The sequence below is a fragment of the Tinamus guttatus genome, unplaced genomic scaffold, assembly GCF_059628265.1.
Source record: "Tinamus guttatus ecotype Peru unplaced genomic scaffold, ASM5962826v1 Tinamus_guttatus_pri_ptg000531l, whole genome shotgun sequence".
NCBI lineage: Eukaryota > Metazoa > Chordata > Aves > Tinamiformes > Tinamidae > Tinamus > Tinamus guttatus.
The window spans coordinates 117,228-132,015 of record NW_028289065.1 but is presented as its reverse complement, the minus strand read 5'-3'; the positions used below and the strand labels follow the sequence as shown (position 1 = coordinate 132,015).

Below are 14,788 nucleotides of genomic sequence, written 5' to 3'. Positions count from 1 at the left end.
ATGTCCCAGCAAAGCACTTTCAGGACTGCTCCTTCTGGGTGCTGCTCAATGCCTGCTGCAGAAGGTGGGGAAGGGGTGGCGGGAGGATTGCCCTGGGGCAGGTCTTTTCAATAAAAGCATCTTGGCTCAAGGCAGCATCGTCTGCAGCGTTGCCGTGTGCGCACGCACGCGTGTGCCTATGTCAGGGTACACAGCAGCCCCGCGTGCCCCGTGGCTGCCCTGCCTTGATGTGAGCGCTGCTCTTGCCGGGGTGTTGGAGGAGCACATGCTCTGCTGCAGCAGGACTCCTGCACTGTCTTCCCACCTCCCTCTGGCTTTTGAGGATGCCAGTGCAGCAGACTGGGCCATGTTGTGCTGCTGCTGAGCTGCTGGCATCTGCAGAGCAGTCACGGATCCTTCCCATTGCAAACAGCACCACAAAGGCTCTCCTTGCACACACCGAGCAGGCTGCAGGCAGCAGAGAGCCCCATGCAGCAGACGCCTCCATGCAGCAGGCTGCAGGCAGCAGACTCCTCCATGCAGCAGGCTGCAGGCAGCAGACTCCTCCATACAGTAGGCTGCAGGCAGCAGGCATCCCATGCAACAGGCTGCAGGCAACAGACGGCCCATGCAGCAGGCTGGGGAGGAGGTTGAGGCCAGCTGGCAGCAGGCTGCTGGCAGGAGGGGATTGTGCTACTTTGCAGTCAGGTGCAGCAAGGGGTCCCCAGCAGCACAGGGGCTTTGAGACATGACAGCACCTTCGTGACGGGGTTCAAGCCCTGCCGTGACACAGGCCGCAGGGAGCAGCCACAGCTCCGGAAAAGGGGTAACTGTGTCCAGCCATCTACTTTGGTTTGTAGGAGAGGGGCGGTCAGTAGTTCGGGACATCAGGGCAACAGAACACAAAAAGAGCTTCCTTGTTTTTTTATGGGAAAAAAAGTGCAGTGCTGGGTGCTGTAGACACATCCCTGCCAGCATGAGGCCTCCAAGCAGCGCAAGGATGCACCCTCAGAAACAAGGTGGTGTAACTGCACAGGGGAGTGGAGGGGCCCCCGAGGAAGGACAGGCCACATGTCATGACGTGGGGGTTGCGGCCGAACGGAAGACCACAAAACTCTGGCAGGTTAAATGAAAACTCGTCTGGGCGCTGCAGCAAAAGAGCAACCAGCCCCCACCTTTTCCACAGCAGGGCAGCAGGGAGAGCTGCTGAGCCGGGCACTGCACGGGGAGACAGCAGCGGTGCCAGAAAGGGGCAGCCTGCAGGCGCACAGACACAAGTGCCTGGGGAGGAAGGCAAGCAGGGCCAGGGGGCACAGGGACAGTCAAGCTCAGCACATCAGAAAACCAGCTGAGACAGGCTGAGAGGGATGTGGTGGGCCTGTGCTGCCCCCAGAGCGGCCGAAGTGCCGTCACAGCACGTGCCCCCCACGGGAAGCAGCCCTGCTGCCACCCGCACCCAGGGCTGTGCAGAGCCGGGGACACCTTGCCAAGGCCACTGCTACCCGCCCTTCTCCTAGAAGTAAAACAGAGATTCTGTTGAAGAGAACTAACGCTTGAAGCAGCAAACACTCTGCCCTGGCACATGGTGGGATGCTCAGTCTAGGTACCAGCACAGCCTCAGCTCCGGCACCCAGCGGAGGCTGTGGCAGGATGGGCACAGCCGTCCCCGTGCCAGGGCCCCCTGCTCGGCCACGATGCGCTGCCCTGGGGCCTCCACTGACAACAGTAAAAAACTCAAGTTTATTTCACTACAAAGGCAGAGCTTTCTTTTAAAAACGAGGTTGTTGCACGCAGGAGAGGGCGCAGGGCTGCGGGGCACACGCAGGGCCCTCCCCACTCCCGGCTGGATGTCCTCCTGCCAGGGAGCCGCACAGGGCCCTGCACCTCGGGTAGCCGCGGCGGTGGTTGGCGGATCATGCGGGGGAGCGGGGCTAGCGCGCCCGCAGGCCGGGCACAGGCACAGGGTGAATGCTGAGGGCTGCTCCCTTGGGGCCACGCGGCCAGGGCTAGCCCAGCAGGGCCGCGGGGCCGGCCGCTTCTGCAGGGCCTCCCGGCTGCCTCTGGCCCTCGGGGGGGCGGCCAAGAGCGGGCCAGGGCGGCGGCGATGCGGCAGGAGCACGGAGTCCGCGCGCAGGCGGCACCAACGCTGCAGGGCGACAGGAGGAAGCAGCAGCTGCTGAGCTGCAGGGCGCGAAGCCCAGTGGCCCCACGACTCGGAGGACACTCACCTGCTGGGCTGCAGGGTCCGCCCGCCAGCTCCTCCAGGCAGCTGCGGAGGAAGAGCTGTCACCACAGCGGAGCCCTGGGCCTGCAGCTCCCGCCCTGTGCCCAGGAGCTCTGCGCGACTGGCTGCAAAAAGCCCCAACCCAGGTGCTTCAACCCCCTTCCCAGGCCAGGCTGCCTGGCAAGCGCCTCCCCCTTGAGGAGGCTGCAGGGCGAAGGGCTCCCCGTCACGGCGCTGCATGCATCGCTCCTGTCTACACGTGCCAGCTCCCTGCTGCTGCCAGCTCAGGGCAGGCAGTCCTGCTGTGCCCACAGCCTCACGAGGCGCCGGCTGCCAGTGTGCAGAGAACTGCCACAACATCATAAGCCTAACGCGTCCACAGACACAAAGAGCAGCTTGCTACCTACCCAGATAAAGCTTCGTCAAGGTTGTCATCTTCCTCCTCCTCCTCCTCTTCCTCCTGGCAAACCAAAACGCATGCTTCACAGCCTGAGCAGAGCTCTGCCAGGAGCCAAGCGGGACTGCTCAGAGCCTGGCCTGGGGCGGCAAGGCAGCCCCCGGCACCTCTATAGGACACAGTGGCCTGCCAGACGTGGGACAGGCGGGAGACGTCTACTGGAGGGGGCAGAGAGGGCACTTGCAAGGCTGGGCTGCCAAAACCCTCAGGGCTCTGGCACACAGTGACAGGGGAAGAGACAGAGCAAGAGTCTCCATGACCTGAGGAGCCAGCAGAGCCGCAGACCAAGGTGGGAGCGGGGCAGAGGCTGCAGAGGCCAGGCGGCTGCTGTGCACAGTGCACCACGGGGCTTTGCTCAGCGGCGGGTGCGTCTTGCAGCCAGAGCGTCCAGCACGGCCAGGACCATGCGGCAGCAGGCTGCAGGCAAGGCCGAGGCAAGCACTGCCAGTCTGGCCACAGCTGGAAGCATGAGGCCAAGCAGGGAGCCCGTGTAGGGACAGAGTGAGGACAAGGCCCAGCAGTACTGCGCTGCCCCGGCGACATCTGTCCATAGCACAGACAGGCAGGGCTGAGGTTCAGCCCACATTAACCACACGGCAACGGGACTCAGGCTCTTCTGCTTCGGAGACATTGCCTCACCTTCAACTAGGGCACCAGAGTGCAGAACCGGTCCCAGCTGCCACTGCGGCAGCACCAGCAGAGCAGGGCCGCGGGCTGCTGCAGTGCTGGGCCTGACCGGAGACTCCTGGAGCAAGCAGCACTGAGGAACTGCTCCTGCCTAGTGAGCCAGGCAGAGCACGGAGGGCCCCTGTCCACAACAGGCCCCCACGGGAGAGGGACGCCATGCAGACACCAACGGGGCTCAGCAGGCAGGGAGAAGGGGCTGTGCTGGGATTACTCTGTCCCTTCCCCAGTGTGAGACAGCCCTGGGCACGAGCCAGGCTTGCACATACTGTACCCCAAAGTGGTGTCTGAAGGGAGGGCTCCCCGGGGGGGCTGGCTCACTTGCTCTGCCGGGCTCACTGTTCTCCAAAGCACATGGAGGGTGAAGGGGCTGTTCCTGCCTAGAGCCTGGGACAGGGCAAAAGCAGCAGAGTTAGTGCCTGTGGACCTGGAAAAGGCAGAGCAGAAGATGCACAGGCAGGACCAAGGGCAAGGGCAGATGCTACTGCTGTGCTCTGGGAGGGTGCCGAGCAGGCCGAGCGATCCCTGCTCAGGGCAGGTCCCACGGGGCCCGAGCTGGGCTGCAGCTCAGCAGTGCCAGAGTCCAGCAGGGACCCCTGCACCAGAGGGAACGCAGGCACCGCAGGGGCAGCAGCAGGATGCACAGCAGCAGGGACCCCAGGACACCCTTCTTCCTGCTCAGTACGTCCCACCAGCCAGGCAGCAGCCGTCTCTCCTCCAAGGCAGGGTCCTGCACTGGAGACACTGAGCCCAGGCCTAGGCGGAGGGAGACAGCCAAAAAATTCCTCCTACCTGTATGTGCTGCTTCCCAGAGATCCAGTGCCATCTGGAAGGCCTGAGCCACAGTCAGAGTCACCGCCTGGGCCTGAAGGCAACAAAGAAGGTCTTGCTATCACCTGTGTCCCCAGGCCAGCCCTTCCTTCCCACCCAAGATCTAGGGTCACCCAGGCCTCACTGCCCTTCCCTGCGGAGCACGGGAGAGGCCAGGGCTCTACCGACCAACCCCCAGGAGGACATGCCAAAGGAGCTAGGACAGAGGAGCCTCCCACACCACTCACCGCCCGTGTCCCCTACAGAGGACACACGTGCTCCCCAGCTCCCTTTCCAGCTGAGGACAGGGAGGCAGGAGTCACGCTGGCAGCACTCAGCAGCACACACCCAGAAGGGGACAAGTAGGGGCCCTGCTCCAGCCATTACCTCACAGGGCCAAGAGCAGAGGGAAGTGCTTACAATCTTCTTCTTGGGTGAGAGGAAGGCATGGCACTCCAGGGCCCCGCTCTCTTGGCTCTGGGCAACATAAGCGAAGACCTTGTTCTGCAGCTTGTCTGTTGTGCAGTAGGAGATCCTGCAGGCAGAACAGAGCTGCTCAGGAGAGTAGAGAAGCCAACAGAGCACCAAGCAAGGCTTTCATCTGCCTCCCCTAAACACAGGGCTGCCCAGCCCCAGAGCTGCTGAGAGATGGAACAGGCTGCCCAGAGAGGTTGTAGCGTCTCCTTCTCTGGAGATCTTCAATCCTGCCTGGATGCCACCCTGTGCCCTGTGCTCTGGGTGTCCCTGCTGGACCAGCGGGCTGGACTGGATGATCTCTAGAGGTCCCTTCCAACCTCAGCCATTCTGGGATTCCTGCAACCATCCGTATTCCCTCCTGCATTGCCCAGCGGGCTCCTTGGACAACGGAGGACCAGTTCAAGCAGAGGTAGGAATTAAAGCACAGAGACCAACGGAGCACAGCAAGGCGGGTGATTGCCTGGGCAGTGCTTGCCTCCCAGGACAGGAGGAAAGGGGAAGCAGCAGGGGGTCTGCCCTTACACATCTGCTCCAGTGCCCCAAGGAGATGCCCTGCACCTGCTTCCCGTGCAGCTCCTAGCCTGTGCCCATGCTCCCACACACCCTCCGCGGACACCTAGCCCAGCTGCAGCCCTGTCCTCCCACATCAGCCCTCCCAGCAACCGCCTGCAGGCGAGCGCCACGAGCACCCTCATCCCGCGCCTCGTCCTGCTCCCCGAGGACACCCCAGGGCCGCAGCAGCGCTGGGAAGGCAGACACACACACACACGGGCACAGGGCTGCCCCGGCTGCATTCAGCCCCAGTCAATGTCACCAGGCATGGCAGGGGAGGAAGCATTGGCCTTGGGAGCCGCAAGGCGGGTGGCACTGCTGACTGAAGTTCCAGTTCTCCTGGGATGCCCAAGACCCCTCCAGTCCACAGCTGCCCGCTGGGAAACGTCCCAGTCCCCTGAGATCCCCTGCCCACCTGTAGATGGAGATGTTCTCAACCAGCTCTTTGGTCTCTGCGTCCTGCAGTGAAATGCCCCTCGGTGACACTGTCAGAATCACCTTCTGGAACTTCCTAGCTCCCACCCGAGCCTGGCAGAGGGAGACAGATGTCACCTCCACACACCTGCTGAGGGACTTCACCCTTCACGGGCACCAGCCACCCGAGCTCTGCACAGGGCACTGTACAGTCAGGCCCCCACTGCAAAGGCTACAGCCACAGATGTGGCAAAGCAGAGCCTGGAGCTCAGGGACACCGCGCACAGAACACTCCTGGGACTGCATTTGTACGACTGCCACACACAGGGGAAAGGACAGGCCCCACCACCCCAGCACCGCTGCCAGCCCTCCGCGCGCAGTGGCTCCGCGCCAGGGCACAGCCGTGCTGGCTGTCCTGCAGGAGGGCGGCCTTCCCCACGGAGCACAGGCGGAGACGCCACTCCTGGCCCGAGCAGCAGGGCCCATGCTGGTCCGCGGCGCTGGGGACAGCCGGGACACCACTCGGGCTAGGGGCCCTGCACTCGGACGCGGCAGCCTGGGCCAGCACTCACCATGGCAACGATTCGGCGGATGGCAGCAGCTGCCATGTCCTCTCCTTTGGGTTTCTCCACTAGGGTCATGCCCAGGTACTTGAGTGTGAAGCACATGCCCTCGAGCAGCGGCTCCCGCATGTCAGCCCAGTTCTCCGGGAGCTCTGCGGAGACGAAGCGCCGTGGCAGCGTGAGCCACGAGCAGCAGCACAGCCCCTGGCTGCGGCAGCGCGGCCGAGACCTGCGCGTGGCCCGGGAAAGGGGATGAGGGTCCCCTCGGCGCAGGGCACCTGACAGGGGCTCAGACGCAGCGTGTTGCTCAGAACCAAGTGCTCTTGCTGTCACATGCTCTGTCCTAGGCCCACTGCACCCACAACTCCAAAGCTGCCCTGTTCACTCAAAGCGATCCCCCGAGTTGCCCTGGTGCAACCAAATCCAAAGCCTCTGTGAGCCCCGACAGCCATGGCCAGGGAGGGAGGAGGCAGCTTGGCTGGTGCTCGGTGCGAGCAGGCGCCGCTGGGAAGCGCCCCGCCGCTCCAGGCGCTGTGCTAAGGAGGAGCTCCGGGAGCCAACACTGGCTCCTGGGGAAGCGCCGTGCAGATGGGCCGCAAGGCAGAGCAGAGCGCTGCAGCCCACCCTCCCGAGCGGCGCAAGGGCCGCGCTGCCCTTGTCCCTGCCCTCCCATGTCCGCAAGAGCCCCGGGGCAGCAGAGGAGCCGTCGCGGCTCTGTCGGCTCCCAGGCATCAGCCCGGCCAGCAGGATGGAGCAGTTACGTGGCCGGTCACAAACAGGCTTGCACGCTTCCCTGGAGATTGCCTAGCACGGCTGTCCTTCACTCTATATCCAGGGTTATTTTTCCCCTCTTCCCTGGGATTAAGTCTCAGGGCACTCCTGGCACACTTGCAGAGAGCTCTGACTGGTAACTGGGATAGCGCAGCCCACGGGGAAGCAGGAGACCTTGTTTCACAGCACCCTGACGCCAGCTGCAGCCACAGCCGCTCACGGCTGCAGAGCCCGTCCTGGCGCGGTGCGGCGCGGTGCTCAGCAAGGGGACCGTGACAGAGGCCGCCTGCCCGCAGCGCGGGGCACGGCCCCACGGGGCTGGCCAACGCGCAGACGGCCCCACTCGCCAGGCGCCTCCGCACAGGGGCTCACAGGAGCCCGCGGCTCAGCAGCGAGGACAGCCCAGCACCCGCTGCAGCCCCAACGGGGGCCGAGTGGGGCAGAGTCTGCCAGCAGGGGACAACGAGCAGCCTCATGGCACTGCCACTCCGCCTCAGCCCCACGGCCGCCCCACAACCTGCCGCTGGCCCCACACTCGGCCCCACGTCGCAGGCCCCGCAGACACTGCCGCATGGCAGGTGCGGCCGAAGCGGGCCGGGCTGGGCCGGGCCGAGGCAGGTGGGAGCGATGCCCTCGCCGGGCCCACGCCCGCGGCCCCGCGCGTGAGGAGCGTAGGAGGCGCCGTCACCGCCCCGGCCCGGTGTCGCCCGCACTCACTGCGCCGCCGGCGGAGCCCTAGGCCGGGGCGGGCGAGGCGCGGGCTGCGCAGCACGGCCCGTCCCGCTGCGCGCAGCGCCTCCATGGCGGCAGCGCCGAGCCGAGCCGAGTCAAGCCGAGCCGAGCCGAGCCGAGCCGAACTGGGCCGAGCGGAGCTGGAGCGGAGCTGGAGCGGAGCAGAGCTAGCGCCGCTGCCGCTGCCAGAGAGCGGCGAGGGGAGGTGCGGGCGGGGCGGCGCGGTGACGTCACGGCGGCGCCGTGGTTGCTTGGCAACAAGCGCGGCCTAGCTGGGCCGGGGCGGTGGCGGCGCCTGGTACCCGGTTCCCGGCGGCCCCCGGTGCCCGGCGCCCATCGCGATGCAGCTGCGGCACGTACGAACGCTGCTGCCCCCGCAGGTGCGTGGGGGCGCGGGGGCGGCGAGGCCCGGGCCCGGCCCTGGTTCCGGGCCCGATGTGAGCCGGTGCGCCCCATGCCCCTGCAGGACGGGGCGGCGCGCGTGACCTGCATGGCCTGGTCGGGCAGCAGCGCCCGCTTCGCAGTGTGCACCGTGGAGCGCGTGGTGCTGCTCTACGACGAGCAGGGCGAGCGGCGCGACAAGTTCTCCACCAAGCCGGCCGACGCCAAGGTGAGGGGCGGGGGGCGCAGGACATGGGACGCGCACGGGGCTCCCCGGGGCTCACGGCCGGCACCGCAGTTTGGCAGGAAGAGCTACGTGGTCAAGGCCATGGCCTTCTCACCTGACTCCACCAAGATCGCCGTGGGCCAGACTGACAACATCATCTACGTGTACCGCATCGGCGAGGAGTGGTGAGCGCGGCCGCAACGGGGCTGCCCGCAGGACTGCGGGCACCGGGAGCTGCTGTGCTGGGAGCCGGGGTCTGACCCGGGACCGGGGCTGGGTCTGGAGCCTGACGTAGGAGCCAGAACCTGGAGCCAGAGTCAGAGCCAGGATCGAGGCCTCGTGCCAGGATGTGGGATCTGGGACCAGAGTCTGGAGTTGGGCTCCAGGCCGGCGCTGCAGCCTGGCCCGGTGCTCCGCACTGCGCGTCTCCACCCCGCACTGAGTGGCCTCTGCGGGGAGCACGGGCAGCTCCCCTGGCACCAGAGCCCCCCGGCGCAGCCCCTGCGGAGCAAACGGGGGCCGTCCCCTTGCTCTGCGGTGAGGAGCGGAGGGCCCCTCTCCCGCTTCTCCTGGCAGGTCATCAGGGCCGGGGGACACCTGGAAGTCCTTGTTCCTTAGCCTTACTTCTGCAACACATGGCATCATTCTTCGGAAAATTTTGTACCCAACCATGGCTTGTGATAGAGGCTTTTCTGGCAACACTAAAGGGCTGAATGCAAACAGGTGGGTAGCTGGGATGGGCAGTATTACCAGCTTCACTGATCCCCTTTTCTCCTTTTCAGGGGTGACAAGAAGGTGATATGCAACAAGTTCATCCAAACGGTGAGACGCAGATTCCTGTCTTACCCTTTTTTTCTGGTGTAGGTAGGGAACGACTATGAAAGAAGCCCACGTAAAGCAGATGATCAAGGTTTATAGGAGAGGATAGATCTATGTCAGGAGTCCCTGAGGTGCTCTAAAGCTAAAAAAAGCAGCAACTATGCTCTCATTAGCCGTGAGCCTTTTCTTTTATAAGTAGTTAGAGACCGTGGACATCACACTCAAAATTATGTATTCCAGTCATAGAGCAAGTCTAGTGGATGTTTGTTTGTTTGTTTCCCCCTAATCTCTGTATTTTGACACTGTCAGTCACTCTGGGCGCAGTGACTGAGAATCATCTACTTCAGGATTTGGGTTAGAAGTGCCCAGTTTGGTTTAGAAGTGCTCCTGTGCAGAGCATTTTGCTGCAGTGCCTTGCTCCAGGGCAGTCATTGATTCCCCAAGCTGTGATTCCCCAGTCAGTGCAATGTGTTCCTGATGACTGGCTCTACGTCCTGAACACTGGTGTTTCCCTCAAGTTCACCTGCCTGTCTCTGTATCCCCACATGTTCAGGATATTCGTGGCTTCACACCCGTGTCTGTCTTTTCCCTGCTTTTGCATGCATACTAATGCCATGGTGGTTGCTGTGGTTCCCTTTTGGTAAAACTCCTTCGCTAGATGTTCTCTCTGCTTCCGATGACCTTTTCTTCATCCCCTTGTACTGCAAGACCCAGAACATGCTTAGAACAGTGAGCAGCCTACAGCTTCTGTTGAACAACCCAGAAAGCTGAGATACATTTTTCTGCCTCGTGGAAGAGCTGATGGAGTTTGCGGGTCTGCCTAGCAGTTCACAGCTCCACAAGCAGCATTTCTGTGCTCCACATGGCAGCGGAGGGGATTGCTTTGTAGTTAATTCCGTGTTGTGGGGTGGCTACTGGCAGCCTGTGCTGGAGCCTGGGCTCTCAGGCTGTAGAACAGGGAGGGATGCTAATGACTCTCTTGAGACTGTCCTCCTTTGAGGCAGGGCATGAGAAAGGGGAGAAGTGTGGGGCAAGCAGCCTTGCCCCACTGAGTGATTCACTCAGTACTTGGGAGAGTGGACACGAGCTCCCTGTGTTGTCAGAGCTCCATTCTTTACAGACACAGCTTAGGAGACATGAGTATGTCCTGGAAAGAAAGGGTGCCGCAATTATCTCTCAACAAGATTCTCAAACTCATTAAAGACAGTTTGTATTTCTGCAGCAGCAGTTTGCTTATACAACTGCTGCACTGCAAGTGCCTGGTAGCTGCGATCCAGTCACATCATGGCACAAGGAGCCAAATTCCCTTCTTACCAGCCAGATGTGCTGAGTGAGAAAGGAGACCCACCAGGGGTTTCTGCTGTTCCTTGCAGTTCATTATTTTAGTGTGCATCATCAAGGTTCTATACTAGCCCAAATGTAAAGTGTGTGGAATTGAGCCAGATTGCAATTTTTCGTCTGTTTAAAGATCTCAGGTTTACAATTTCAGTCAGATTATTTCCTTGGCCTTCTTCATCTTCTCCTGCTTCTCTAGCTCTGCATACGAGTGGGAGAGAGCACTCAATAGGTTTCTGCCAAGGTTTATCTTGAGGATGATGTGTCTGGAAGAAGCATAGGTATTCTAGTTCCCTGCACAGAAGACCATCTGTATGAGGAAATGCAATGCACTGACTAGTCCTTTTACAGCTAGGAGCAAATGTCTACCAGCCCTGCAGGTGCCCCAGCCAGTTACCACTGTGCTCTGACCCCCAGGAGTCAGTCTCTTGGGCCAAAAGGCCCAGCTGGAGCTGCTCCTGCTGAATCATAGAATCATAGAATGCTTAAGGTTGGAAGGGACCTCTAGAGATCATCTAGTCCAACCCCCTGCACACACAGGGTCACCTAGAGCACGTGGCACAGGACTGCATCCAAGCGGGTTTGAAGATCTCCAGAGAAGGAGACTCCACAACCTCTCTGGGCAGCCTGTTCCAGTGCTCTGTCACCCTCACTGTTAAAAAAATTTTCCTTAAGTTCCTGGGGAACTTTTGGTGCTTCAGTTTGTGGCCATTACCTCTAGTTCTGTCGGTGGCCACCAGTGAAAAGAGGCCAGCAGCATCCTCCTCACTGCCTCCCTTGAGGTACTTCTAGACACTGCTCAGGTCCCCTCTCAGCCTTCTCTTCTCCAGCTGAACAGGCCCAGCTCCCTCAGCCTCTCCTCACAGGGCAGATGTTCCAGGCCTCTGATCATCCTTGTGGCCCTGCGCTGGACTCTCTCCAGCAGCTCCACATCCCTCTTGTACTGTGGAGCCCAGAACTGGACACAATACTCCAGATGTGGCCTCACCAGGGCTGAGTAGAGGGGCAGGATCACCTCCCTCGACCTGCTGGAGACGCTCTTCTTAAAGCACCTCAGGATCCCATTGACCTTCTTGGCCACGAGGGCACACTGCTGCCTCGTGGTCAACTTGTCGTCCACCATGATGACCAGATCTTTCTCTGCAGAGCTGCTCTCCAGAAGGTCAGTCCCCAGCCTGTACTGCTGTCTGGGGTTATTCCTCCCCAGGTGCAGAACCTTCCACTTGGTTTTGTTGAATTGCATGAGATTTTTCACCGCCCAGTTGTCCAGTCTGTCCAGGTCCCTCTGGATGGCATGCATTCCAGAAAGCTCCATGCATTCCAGTTGCCCTCTCACATAAAGAGCAGCTCCACCACGTCGCCTTCCCAGCCTGTCCTTCCTAAAGAGCACATAGCCTTCCATGGCAGCGCTCCAGTCTTGTGAGCTATCCCACCACGTCTCTGTGATTCCAATGAGATCATGATGTTGGGACTGCACGCAGATCTCCGGTTTGTCCTGCTTATTCCCCATGCTTCACGCACTGGTGTACAGGCATTCCAGGGAAGTTCTGAAGCCCATTGGGTGAAGGGCAGCCTCAGCCCTTACGCTGAAAGGCTGCGTGTCTGGCTCAGGGCTGGTTAGCAGGCCTTTCCTGCGCGTTGTGGCTGTGCAGGGGTGAGTGCCCGTATCCTCAGAGGAGAGACAGGCTGTGGTCACGGGGCGCCTGCAGGCGCTGCTGGGGCCGGCGCTGCTGCAGCCTCTCGCTCTCCTTGCTGGCAGCCCTGGGAGCGCCTGGCAGCGCCGCTTCCCATTCCTCCTGGCACTGCCGCTGTTGAGGGCAGCAGGTGCCACTCACTGCTTGCGTCTCACAGCTCTGGGGTGCCCTGTGCATGCATACTGTTCTTTGTATTTTAATGATTCATTTCTCTTTTCACATCTCTTTTATACTGCTTCTATCCTAATAAATCCCTTATTTTTCTTAAGCTGTGTGTGTTTGTTTTGTTTTGTTTTTTAATTAGCGTGTCCTTGATGGACTAGATTTTCTCCTGTAGATAAATACTGATTTTTAGACTCCTGGTGCAGTGAGTCACTGTTAAGCATCATTTATCGAGGCCTTTCCCTCCTGTGCCCTTTGCCAAACTTGTGGAGCGCTCTTGTACACCTGCATGAAGTGCCCCTGTTCTGCTCTGCTAGCGAACAAAGCATCCTGCTGGAGCGTCAGGATGGGTATGCGCAAGTTTGACTCCCTTACACTGGTAGTTGAGCACATTGCCACAAGTGACCCTCATTCCCAAGCTGTCACAAGGCTACTTGTTGTTGTGTAAGACAGAAAATAAATAAAAAGTGGGCCTTGATCGTGGGCAGCAATAAAAAGTGGGCCTTGATCGTTGGTCGACATGTAAATTATGAGCAGCTTATTAAGTATCCAGGTGCATTTTGGTATCTGACTGTCATTCTGCTTGCTGATGTGGATTTTGATTTGGTTTTAGTGAACACACCAAATGAAGTGCAAACATTCTCATATCATCATATCATATCTATTCAGAATATCTCAGTTCATATCTATTACAGAGTCAGATTGTTTTACTGTTTTATATTAGTTGTAAAATATCTTCAGAAATAGCTGCATTTATGTACGTTTAACAATAATGTCTGAGATCAATGAGAGATCTTCTCAGAAGAGTGTCTATGCTGAAGAGCATCTAGTATAATTCGATGCCCTCCTTTGTTATTCTCCCCCACCTTACTTGAATTCAAGCTTTAGTTCCACTTTAGTATCCACCCCAGTGCCCCATATCTTCTTTTCCTTGGTCTGAGTGGTCTTACTGTTCATGAGTTGTCTTGTGTAGCAATGGGGCAAGTAGTTTTCCAAGTAGGATGAAGCTCTTCATCTCTCTTTTTGCCTCCTCCTTGTCAGAGTGCCGTGACCTGCTTGTTGTGGCCAGCGGAGAATGTCATTGTCTTTGGTCTCGCCGAAGGAAAGGTAGAGAAACTTGTTATTTGCCTGATACGCTGTTCCATCCAGAGCTGCTGAACAGACACCATCGCTGTGTGGGCTTAGGGCACTACTCAGCACCACTGCTTGAATTTTCTGGTGCAGGCTCACAGTTAGTCTTTGGGGGGTTTACCAGATCCTTTGATGCTTTTCCTGTGCCCTCCTAGAAATGCACAAGTGTGACTGCAGCTCCAACTCTTCCACTTCTCCCCCATCTACCAGAAAGCAAAGAACTTTCTGTTATTTCTGGCACTGCTCATAGGCTGGGAGAGGCTCGCGGCTCTGGGGATATTGCAGTGGGGGAAATGCGCATTCCGATGTGCGGATGGAAGTGGCATTGACCAGGTTCTCTTTCTCAGGTTCGTTTAGCAAATACAAAGAATAACAAGTCCTCCACCATTTACGGGACAGACTCCTATGTGGTCTCTCTAACTTCCAAGTGAGTATGGTATTGCTCTAGGCTACGCTGCTCTGGCTCAGCCCTTGGCACTAGAAGAACCTGTGGCAGGTTGGGGGGGTTGCAGAAGTACCATTTTTGCTGTCAGGTCCTCATGGAGATTATATGATTCTGTGTTTGTCAGAAGGAATTCCTTCCTAAAATCTGACACATGGCCGCATCACACTGGCCCACGCAGTTTGGCAGTTCCCCAAAAACATGACAAGGTGTGAGTGCCCATCAGGTAGCTCACATATATTGATTTATTCTTTTTGTTTTTTAAAGATTAAATTTGTCAACTTCATTTAGCTAACTACTAACATTAGAAAAGGACTAAAGAACTAAAAATATTCTTGTCAAATAAAACTGACAAAATGATTTAAAAAAAACCCATAAAGTGCAGTCTTAAATTATTTTAACGCTTTTCTTTTTAGCTGCTTTAGTGTCCTTCTAAAATAATGTAAGCTTTGTTATTGTTTTACCAGTGGGATTTTCAGTAATTGTCATCATCCCATTTTTGAGTGCTTTGAACCGAATTCAAAACCTTACGTTAGTCTATGGCTCTGACTCCCTGCTAAAATCCCTCCAAAATCTTTCCTTTTCTTTATTTCAAAAAAATAGTTCTATTTTCTCTCTCTTTTTCTTTCCCTCCTCACCACTCCTTTCTTCCCCTCTCTCTACCTTCTTTTCTCCTTCCCTCTGCTGTCTGTCTCCTTCCTGTCCCTCTTTTTTCTAAACACAGTTCATGCTACATTTGATGCAGAGTCAATGACATTTCTGGGATTGCAACAGAGAGAAAACAGACCTGTGATTCTTCTGTTGTTACAGCATTTGTAGGACTTGTATTCTACATTTGAATTATCATTAAAAGGTATTAATTCTGCGTATGTTATACAAAGCCTATAGCCTCTTCCGTCCTCTCTTCCCCCTAATTGCACAGAGAAGTACACAAG

At 58.4% G+C, this 14,788-nt stretch overlaps 2 protein-coding genes across 2 annotated transcripts in view; one reads left to right on the top strand and one right to left on the bottom strand.

The window, feature by feature from the left end:
- Positions 1-2,487: 2,487 nt before the first annotated feature.
- Positions 2,488-7,780, bottom strand: LOC104572512 (low density lipoprotein receptor adapter protein 1). Its single transcript, XM_088534034.1, has 7 exons — positions 7,649-7,780; positions 6,170-6,312; positions 5,599-5,711; positions 4,575-4,689; positions 4,030-4,209; positions 2,611-2,663; positions 2,488-2,551 (listed from the first exon to the last, which is right to left on the bottom strand). Exons 1-7 carry the CDS (start codon positions 7,731-7,733, stop codon positions 2,488-2,490), a joined length of 753 nt encoding a protein of 250 aa, XP_088390160.1. The 5' UTR covers positions 7,734-7,780.
- Positions 7,781-7,989: 209 nt separating this feature from the next.
- Positions 7,990-14,788, top strand: part of IFT172 (intraflagellar transport 172) — a 47,316-nt gene continuing 40,517 nt past the window's right edge. Inside the window, exons 1-6 of the mRNA XM_088534038.1 lie at positions 7,990-8,043; positions 8,130-8,273; positions 8,343-8,455; positions 9,053-9,092; positions 13,322-13,387; positions 13,759-13,838. Coding sequence (XP_088390164.1) covers positions 8,005-8,043; positions 8,130-8,273; positions 8,343-8,455; positions 9,053-9,092; positions 13,322-13,387; positions 13,759-13,838 — 482 coding nt within the window. The 5' untranslated portion in view covers positions 7,990-8,004. The remainder of the gene's footprint in view (positions 8,044-8,129; positions 8,274-8,342; positions 8,456-9,052; positions 9,093-13,321; positions 13,388-13,758; positions 13,839-14,788) is intronic.

Excerpts from the sequence above, each read along its gene's own strand:
- LOC104572512 (XM_088534034.1), bottom strand. The coding sequence starts at position 7,733 with ATGGAGGCGCTGCGCGCAGCGGGACGGGCCGTGCTGCGCAGCCCGCGC. Across the intron at positions 6,313-7,648 it reads AGGGCTCCGCCGGCGGCGCA|AGCTCCCGGAGAACTGGGCT; the intron begins GTGAGTGCGGGC and ends TCGTCTCCGCAG. Across the intron at positions 4,210-4,574 it reads TCTCACCCAAGAAGAAGATT|GCCCAGGCGGTGACTCTGAC; the intron begins GTAAGCACTTCC and ends TGTTGCCTTCAG.